Source organism: Strongylocentrotus purpuratus, unplaced genomic scaffold (assembly GCF_000002235.5).
Source record: "Strongylocentrotus purpuratus isolate Spur 01 unplaced genomic scaffold, Spur_5.0 spur5_scaffold_1, whole genome shotgun sequence".
Classification (NCBI taxonomy): domain Eukaryota; kingdom Metazoa; phylum Echinodermata; class Echinoidea; order Camarodonta; family Strongylocentrotidae; genus Strongylocentrotus; species Strongylocentrotus purpuratus.
The window spans coordinates 28,026,139-28,036,092 of NW_022145594.1; the positions used below are offsets into that span (position 1 = coordinate 28,026,139).

The 9,954-nt window shown below is 37.9% G+C and overlaps 1 protein-coding gene across 1 annotated transcript; it reads left to right on the forward strand.

Annotated features, from left to right (window-relative positions):
- Positions 1 to 36: 36 nt before the first annotated feature.
- Positions 37 to 8,197, forward strand: LOC590031 (protein amalgam). Its single transcript, XM_030977957.1, has 7 exons — positions 37 to 129; positions 1,176 to 1,514; positions 2,433 to 2,726; positions 3,496 to 3,637; positions 4,974 to 5,143; positions 6,817 to 6,837; positions 7,494 to 8,197. Exons 1-7 carry the CDS (start codon positions 66 to 68, stop codon positions 7,517 to 7,519), a joined length of 1,056 nt encoding a protein of 351 aa, XP_030833817.1. The 5' UTR covers positions 37 to 65; the 3' UTR covers positions 7,520 to 8,197.
- Positions 8,198 to 9,954: the final 1,757 nt, after the last annotated feature.

Consider the following 9,954-nt stretch of genomic DNA (forward strand, 5'->3'; position numbering starts at 1 on the left):
GGAGACAGACGCACACACCTCATAGGTTTTCTGTACAGCTGTTCGTGAAAACACAAGTGTTCAAAATGGGGACAAACAATTTGAAATTCTGCCTCTTTCTGTCGTGTTTGAGTCTGTTAGCGTTTGAAGGTAACTGTATTTCATGAATCTGTATTGTTTGAGAGAATATTTTTGCAAGCTATTAACCAAAATTAGTACGAATTCATATTTGTTTTTATGTGATTGTGTATGGTTGCTGTAAGTGTAAACCCGGAACTGACTGCTGTCAGTGTGTCGGTGCGGATTGCACTGCACTGCATTTGAATTTACAATTGGCCGCTCGTTGGTTTTGCTGTATGCTATAGTGTAGCCAGCGGGGCCGCCCAGTGCCCGGCGAAGATTTGACTAGGGCTAGACTCTAGGCCTAGGCCAAGGGGTCGATGCAATTAAATTATTGCCTTAATTTGATTTATGAAAAATGCACAAGAACGACATATTTTAATGCATCTCTGTTCATGCTGTTAGGCCTGATACCTGTTTTCTCTAGTCTCACTCTAATTTTGCGATGCAATATTTAATAGGCCCTGCTCAGCTGCTGCTGTCGGCTGTCTTTCCCTCATATTTTATGGAAAAAATTGTAATCCATTCCATCAACACGAACTTGTCAAATGAACACTGCACCGTGCCTTGTAGGTGCCTTGTGAGAAAGAGCACCAGCGCCCAATTTCTAAATTCTAACCATGCTAACTAACACACAGGCAATTTTCCACTGGCACTTGTACAAACAAGATGTGATCCTGTTGCAGGTTTGAGAGAAAAATGATAAATTTGGTTAAAAAAGGATAGATTTCTAGGAAATTATCTAGAAAAAAGTAGAATAGACTCTAGATCTAGACCTTTTATTTACAAAGGAGAATGTGTATTTTTGTAATCGCTTGAATCATAAGATTTCCTTTTGTGACAGCCACCTAAAATTTACAGCATCCCGTTAGGGTTAGTGATAGGGTTTAATATAATAAATAATAATGAACAAATCTTCAGTTTTATTCATTATAACATTATAACAGTTAGCATGTGATCGCATGTGCTGTAATTTTTAGGTGGCTGTTGCAAATGGAAATCTTTCCCCACCATCCCCTCTCTCTCTCTTTGAATCATGTAAAGAATCTATCTATCCCAATTGTCCATTTCTGCAGGACTCGCCCAGCCTCAGATTCAACCAATCTCCTCTGTTCAGCCGCTCACCACTGGACAACGAGTAACCCTCGATTGCACGGTCACCAACACCAACATGAATGAAGATATCGAGTGGTACCATGACGGAGATGTTGTCAGCTTTGGTCAGAATCTTCTCCGCGATCGGGAAGGAGCCTACACCCTGCAAGTGACACAAGAACAAGGGGTGCCCTCTACGTATCACTGGATCATCACCATCGCCAATGCCAATATTATACGTGATGAAGGGTCCTGGAGCTGCAACTTTGCACCTGAAGGGTCAGTGGCGCAAGTAGTGGTGACGGACCTTCTTGTAATTGGTAGGTTTCAAGCAAAACTGTTGATAATTTCACCCCTCAAATTGTTAGGAATGATTATTGTTGTTGCTTGTTTGTTGTAATTTGTGCTGTTTTTTTAAATATTCAAGTTTGGTGTGAGAAGAGGTGGGGGGGGGGGAGAATTTACAAATTAATGAATAAAGAAGGTATGGAAATAATGGAAGTAACCATAAAGAATAGAAGTTTGTTTTCACTTTTCATGCTCCTCTTGTAATCTTGTTTTATAAGTCTTAGTCTTACCAGAATACTTTCATCACTTCAAGCAAATAATATTTGTGACATTTCAGGGACAGGTTAGGAGTTTGGGTTTGTACATGTACATGTATGTTCGGTATGGAAGCCCATGTAATCAAGAAGAAGCTGTTCTTTTGACATCCATCTTGCTCATAGCCTTAAATATCCTGAGTGTAGGAAAGACAGTTCAAATGTAGCTTGGGAGCTACTGTATTGTACAGAAGTGCTTATACCAACACGGAGTGAATCATTTCTTTGACAATTGGCTTTTTCAAGTACCACTCAACCATCAGTTCTGTCATGTGTTTACGTGAACAAGTCAGCAGAATCACCACTATCAATTAATTGAATATCAGGTAGAGCAGTTAAGCCCATCTGCACTAGTTTTGCCAGGAGGGATTAGACCTCCTTGCATGGTCGCTGACAGGTTGTCATCTCATCAAATTACTGTAGCTCTCAATTAACATAAGAAAAAGGGGATCATTGGGGACCACAGGGTACCGCTTAGGCATTGTTTACTATATAGAGGGCGCAAGTAGAGCTAGTGCAGTTCCGTTTGAAGGTGAAGAACTGCTCAAGTCTTTTTAATATCATGTGTACATATATGGGAGCACACATCTCCAAGATGAAAATGAATTGTTTCTTTTGACAATCGTCCGTCTCTAGGACCTCCATTCGTCAGCTTCGTCACGTCCAACCTGAACAACCCCCCGCTCAACAGCGACGTCCGTCTGGAGTGCGTGGCCACCGGTAGTCCTCTCCCCAGCGTCACCTGGTCCAGGACCTACCCGGTCCCCTACATCCTGGTGGACGGTGCCAGAAAGGGCTTCGTCAGGCAGATCTCCAACAACACCATCAGACTCAACCCGATCACAATGGACCACCGAGGAGAGTACATGTGCTCGGTGACCAACGGCCATGGTGAGATCCAGACGAGAAAGGCCTATGTCCAACTCCCATGTAAGTTTATAAGTACATGTAGTAGTGGTGGTGGTTATTTTACCTGACTGCTAAGAAAGCATAAATGCTTGTTGGTAAGCAACCAGAGGACCGACAGCTTTATGTCCTCTCCGAGAGGCCTGGTAATGAGAATTAATGCCTTACCAAAGGACACTAGCGCATCGACTTGGTTTGGAACCCGGGTCACCGGATTAAGAGACCAACTACTACTACTTTACCAACTGAGCAATCGCACCTGGATTGAGATTTAATTATACAGCGTATTTTGTCATCTGCATTTCAATTGGCGGCTTACAGAGGTATTATTAAAACTCATGAACAGCTAAAAGAAATTCAAAAAGAAATGCATTGTGGCTCTCTTTGTATCAAAATATATATGTACCAGGTCACTTTGTATTCTGTCCATGATTTCCTGTGAACTGTAGTGTAAATTAATTCCAAGAAAGCTTGATGGCTATAAATTACACTTTAAATAGCAAAGCTAAGGACCCGTCCAGCCTGATGGCTCCCGGCATTGTGTCATGTGTTTTTAGTCAGGGCTTTGCGATCATTGAGCTGTTTCCTGTCCAAGATGAACGTATACTGGTGTTCAGAGGGCTGTCATTGACCTAATCGAGACAGGAAATGTGTAATTTTGCAAAGCCATTGTGTTGCACACAGCAATGCTTCCATCAATTGTTCTGTGCAACATTGCACGTGAGGCAGACAAGTGACTGTGCAGAGAGGCAGAGAACGCGGTTGACATGTTATATTGGTGTTGCCATTTCAGACGCGCCTGAGGTGACAGCAACGCTCAAGAACATCCGGGTGCCGGAGAATTCCGAAGCGGTCCTTGCTTGCATCAGCCAGGCCTACCCTGCTACTGCAACTGAAAGTGATGTGATGTGGACTCTAAATGGCAATGCCGTGGAGTAAGTTTCTTATTTCTTTTCTTTTCTGTTATGTTTCTTAAGCATTTATTCTTGATGAATTAAAGATAAAGGTGAGTTCTGGTCATCAATTGCATTGTGAAAGAAAAGGTGTGGAATGGATCAGAAAAAGTTGATCATGTAGCATGTAAGTATTGGTGTGTACTGCAAGGTTCTGGAGTCATCAAAATCATAATACATTTGGCCCAGTCTTGGTAAAGTAACAAGCACTGTACACAGAAAGATGTATATGGGACTACACAAAAGGTGTCGGGGCTACCAACCTTGATTTCCTAATCTTTCTATGCTCATTTCTCAGCCAGGATACATTTTCTGCCAAAATTGTTTGGCAAATGACATTTATTTGTAATCTTGAACATTCAGTGTAATTTTCGTTTGATTCTGTGAGAATTTTTTTTTTAAAAACCAGAACTCACCTTTATCTTTAAATGCTTGGCTGCTCAGTTTCCATGTGCAGAAGGCCATAATTCGCTGACACCAGACTTGGTGGAAATACCATTAATGTCTGTACACGTCTGCACACAGCAAACCCGTAGTCCCATCAAGAAAGACACCCTAGTTATTAGCAGTTTCCTCCTCAATTCCCTCCTTTATCCCACTCTCCTTCCATTCTCTCTTTTCTTGCTCTACAGTATCTCCCAGTGCAATAGATGCGAACATAATTTGATCCTGTTTTAAGAATCCTCAATAACTTTGATTGCTGCATGGTTTAGTTTTGGAATGTCTTCACGTTGTGTGATAGCTTTCACAACATCGATGTGAAAGTAAAGTTGTTTATATCTTGTAAACTGAATGTAATTCAGCCTTCAGGCTGTCAGGCTCAGTATTTTAATAAACCATACAATTCAGTTCAATAACCGAGTTCGTAAATAGCTCTGGAACGCATGACCCCAAAATATCCACAGATCTTTTACACGATGGATACGTCCCACATGTAGGCTTTAGAATAATCACTGCCAAAGGGATGGAGGTGCTTCGTGAATACCTTTTGTTTGCCTCTTGAGAAGAATACTTTGACCTGTGTATCAGATAAATGTACTGTTGGTGCATAAGTCAATACTGATTACATAACTTTCATGAGCACGATCCGAGTATTCGTCTCAATGGTTTTACAATTTGGGTACGATTGACGTTTAAATCTGCCCATGCGCAAATCCTAATTACGAACTTGCTTATTGAATTTAAAAGAACTGTAAATACTTCAATGAACTAGTACTCTTTCAGAAGTTTGTGTAAAGAACTTATCAGCTATTATCCATAGGAAGAAACTGTGCTCAATTTTTTTTCTTTCTCATCCTATTTTTCTTGTCCTTAACAGCCCAAGTCAGGGTTCTAATGTAGATGTAGACCGTCACCCTGATAATTTCAACGATGAACGCTACTACTCGCGCTTGACTATCCGAAGCGTCAATAGCAACCATGTTGGAACCTACGAGTGCATCTTTACCAACCAACAAGGGATAGGCTCTGCTACCGTGACTCTCGGAAGTGAGTTGAAACATTTTGTTATTTTCAGATTTGTGTCAATTGATATAACTTATATCTCTTATTTTAGCTAAATCTGAGAATTTCTTGGGACTACAGGCTTGTATGCTGCGGAAAATCGCTGCAGTATTTTTGTGTACAGAATGAATGGCAAATGGGGATGAAAAGGTTCACTTTCACTGTCTTGAGTGATAGAAACATACACTATCATACAGACACTTTCATTGGTTGGGGGTAATCATACAGAGCACCCAACTAGTATGGATTTCCCGTAATTGGTACAGAAATTAACGATCATTACGGAATGTTGTCTAAAATTAAGGATTTTTAAAAAAAAATGAGTGCTGTGCAGTATGACTTTATTCTCTTACTAGAAGTCAATTTTTCATGGAAAATTGATGTGTTGTCATGACCTGATAATTAAGTGATAATCAATATTTAGCAACTTTGTGTGAGTAAAATCACAAACGTAACAAGCAATCATGTGCGCAGGCCTCCGCGCAGTGTTAGCATGCCGTTTTTGTCGTAGCAAAAAGCGAGACATAGGCGCCGCTTTTCCGGTGACGGCAGCGTCAACATCAAAAACTTAACCTTCAGTTAAGTTTTTGAAATTTTGATATAATTTATAAAGTATAAGTTCTTAGTCAATGAAACTTGGACTATAGGGCTATCAAGTATCCTCAATCATGTGAGTAGAATTTCAGGTCACAAAGTCAAGGTCAAAGGTCATTTCAAGTCAACAAACTTGGACTATGTTGTGGCATCATCATCAAAAACTTAACCTAAGGTTAAGTTTTTGAATTTTTGATATAACTTTGAAAGTATAAGTTCTTAGTCAATGAAACTTGGACTATAGGGTTATCAAGTATCCCCAATTATGTGTGTAGAATTTCAGGTCACCTGCCTATAAATAATGTTCCAAACTCAATTGTTCATCATATCATTGCGTAATGTAGGCGAGACCGCCGAGAGCGTTTGCCTTATTTTTTAGATTCATAGCGCCATTTAGGAAATTACTGATTTAATCCCAAAATTACTGATTTTGAGCCTTGTGATTACTGATTTTCTGTTCTGGAGGTTGGCAGCTCTGATCATAACAAGTAGCTTCTACCATCCTTAACATATAAAAGCAAGTGTTTTTCTACTCTTGTGGCCTTTCTCAAGCCAAGTGATTATTCGAACACTTTCTTTCTGCTGCCTTGAGATCACTGGAGCCACAATAGGTGACAATGACCTAGTCATTCAGTGAAGGATTAATCCTCTTAATCCTGAAGGCTTCTTTCACCTTTCTTGATCAAAAGGGCATTTCAAACTCAATTGTGTGGACGTCATCCCATCAAATTTTAAGTCCAGTGGATCTGTTAATAACAGAATGAGATGGAACGCTCAATCTGAGGATTCTTTTTTGCTCTTTTAAATTCTATGAGATGATCACATTATTGAGTTTGGGCATGATTGGCATGCCCTGCCATCCGGACTTTGAGAAGCTTTGGTCTAGACTGATACTCCACCCATTTCTGCAAAAAAGAAGAAAAAATGGACATGCTGTTTTTTGTATACAATTGTTTATATATAAATATATATCAAAATATACATGTAAAAGTTTAAAAAAATAACAATCCTTCCCTCTCTTTCTCTCTTTTTCTCTCTCTCTCTCTCTCTCTCCTCGTTTTCAGTGGAACCGACCATCGACCCAAGTAAGTTTATATTTTGTTCCTTCAAATACCGCTATAATTGATGATGAATTCTAAACCATCCTGAGCAATACGATTGTCAAGTTGACCCTATTCTCACAAAATGTACAAGCAACTTATCATATTCATAAACTGATTTATATGCAAATGAATAAGTTATTACTCTAGTGCATTATGTGGAATTGTTTCCACTTCTGTCCTTCAATAGAATTATAATTTAAAGGGGCAGTTCTCCCAGTAAATGACTTGTTTATGATAAAAAAAAATAGAGAACAAAAATCGTGAGGATTCTTTTTAAGTTGTAATCGATCAAATGCAAATTTGAAGGTATATATCATACCTTTCAAGCCTCTCTCTCTCTCTCTCACATTTGTTGTGCTTTAAAAGATTCACAAATTGGTATTCTTTCCAAAAGAAAATATTTAAACATGCACCTAAATAAAGGTATTGCACATAAATTGTGTTTTTACACTTCCATTTTACGAGGTAGATTCCTTTAGCAACAACCAGGATATTATTATTAGATGCTTATGAAGATTTCATTAGATAGGACTGTGCACTGTAATGATCAAGTGAACGAAAATACATGTTTATTGTGTTACGGCCTTCATATATTTTTATAGCAAACTCTCTTTTCATTTTTCTTGTTTTTTCCACAGACTTCGGAGCCAAGAATGAGCTGTAAAACTCCTGAGAAACCGTTCCGTCTTTTACTCGCCCTTTTCATGATCAGTACTGCTTGGAGAAATAGGGAATGCGGTCTACTTAATAGATCTCGTTAGATGTGCATAAATCAATGGTTTTTAGCACAGGGGGTCATGGCCATCACACCCATATGAAATTGCATTTAGGAGGTGCATGTTGAGGATGAGGGGGGGGGGGGCAGTGATAAGGAATGCAATCTGGGATTATAGGGAAAACAAAAATGGAAGAACTGCTGTTTTTTTTCCTAAAAATTGCTGGGTTACAAGTGATAATAATTAGGTCTGTAATTTGGGATAATAAGGGGGGAAAATTGAATAACTTGTGTTTTTACCCTTAAAAGTGCTGTATTACTGCAGTAGTCTCACAGCTGTGGAGTGATGAAAACTTTTGAAATTCAGCCTTTAGAGAAAGCATCACATATTAAGCAATCTTATAAAATGTATTATATTTTAACGGATTAAGAAATTTAGCTACACATACATGTATCCGGTTATCTGGTTAACCTTTGGTAATTCTGCAGCGTGTATAATTCATATGGGGAACGCTGTGCGGTAATCCAGTAATTGAACTGTCATGAATTTTGTATCTAAGGATTTTAGAGGCTGAAGTCACAATAGCTCTCAGGGTAAAACAATTGATATTTTGCCCCCCCCCCCCCCCAACCATGCCTTTTGGGGGTAACTTGTACAGTACATGTAGTTTATAGTACACCTTGAAAATTGAAATTAAATGTATATAGAGGGTTAACTAAATGAAGATAGAGGGGAACTAATGATATTTAGTTCATAATTGAGCTTATTGAGCTTGGAGCACCAGATCCATTCCGAATGTACTGACTTAGGTTAAAAAGATGAATTTTAACTTGAACACAAGAATCCATGCTCTTGCCCTTCTGTACAGAATAACATCTCTGTTGTTTTGTGGGAATAATTTGAAATATGAAGAAATTGTGCCTTATATGGACGATAGTTTGTAAAACATTTCGGCTTAAAGTGCTGTCAACTTCTTTTTGTACATCCCGCTTAATTTAAATATTTTTTTGTAAACCCAGTTCCCATTTTTTCACTTGATGGTGCCAGGAAATTAAACTTTCAACTTTCAACTTTCAACTTCAAACTTTCAAAGCGACCTTTCGTACGAATTGTTTATATTATTCAAAATATCTTGGGTGCTTTCAATTTTCTTAAACAAAACTTGTAAATTGAAGTAGTGCATTTATACTACCCTTTATAGGCTTTCAAAGAAAGTACAATACTATATAAGTAAAGAAATGCAGTAACATGACTGTACAATTTACATTTTTTTATCCCCAAAAAATATTGGATAGGGTTGTCAAAAACAATTTGCTCATTTTACCAGTATTTAAAAAAATCCTAAAAGATTTGGGGTGAGGAGCATGTAAGCTTACTATTGACTTGAGGCTGCATTATGTTCAGTACTTTAACACATGTTTTACACACAGGGTTGTTGTGATCTGTTATTTGTCTAAAAAAAATATTTGCCAAAGCTTGCGGTTTAGTTTTTGCTGTAAAATTCTTATTTGTTACACTTTTTCTAAATTTCTTCTGTTTCACTTGCAAAATGGATCTATGGTACTACTTCTCTTTTTCTTATATATTTTTTTTCCAGTGGTTGAATGGTATTGATACATTTGACAGGAAAAAAATGATGTTTGAACTTGTTTTTTTTGTTTTTTTAACAGAGAATACAGTATATTTCTATTCCTGTTTTGCCATTTTTGTTTTCCTTCTGTTTTTGAATGAGTTCAATCTGTTAAAGAAAATTATGTTTTTAGTTTTGTGTTTAATTGCTATTATCTTTACTACTGTACGTCATGTTCTAGTAGAGAATTTGCATTCTAAGTTTGACCCAAATTGGTAGACAGTACTTGCGGCTTTAGTGTTTAATGTATTCCTTTCGGCCAGTATGAATTGAAAAATCAAGCAAACAGTGTATGTTAAAGTGAAGCAATAATGGGACCTACAGTATGACATTTACTTCTAAGTTCTAACTAAAAGGTGTGTCATCTAAAACGTACCGGCATTCTGTATGCCAGGCATAAATTTTGTCTGAGCTAACAGCACCTCTGACCTGCACTTTGAATATTGAAATGTAGTTGCTTCCAACAGATGAATGTTATATAGTGTTTTTCTCTAGGCAAACATTTACACGTTTGTATGCATTGTCATATTATTGGCATATTGGACTTTAACCGGCAAGGAAGATGAAAGGAATAATTTGAATCTTTTGGAATAGTTTCCAGAATCTCTTGAGACCAAGTTAAATTCCGATTTTTTCTTTTAAAAAGCCTGGTTCCATGATATAGAAACTGTTGGCTTTGTTTGCTGGGCATATTGTTTTTGATTGTTTTGTGATGGTTTTGGATTAACATACTGATTTTTTTTTTCTTCTTTC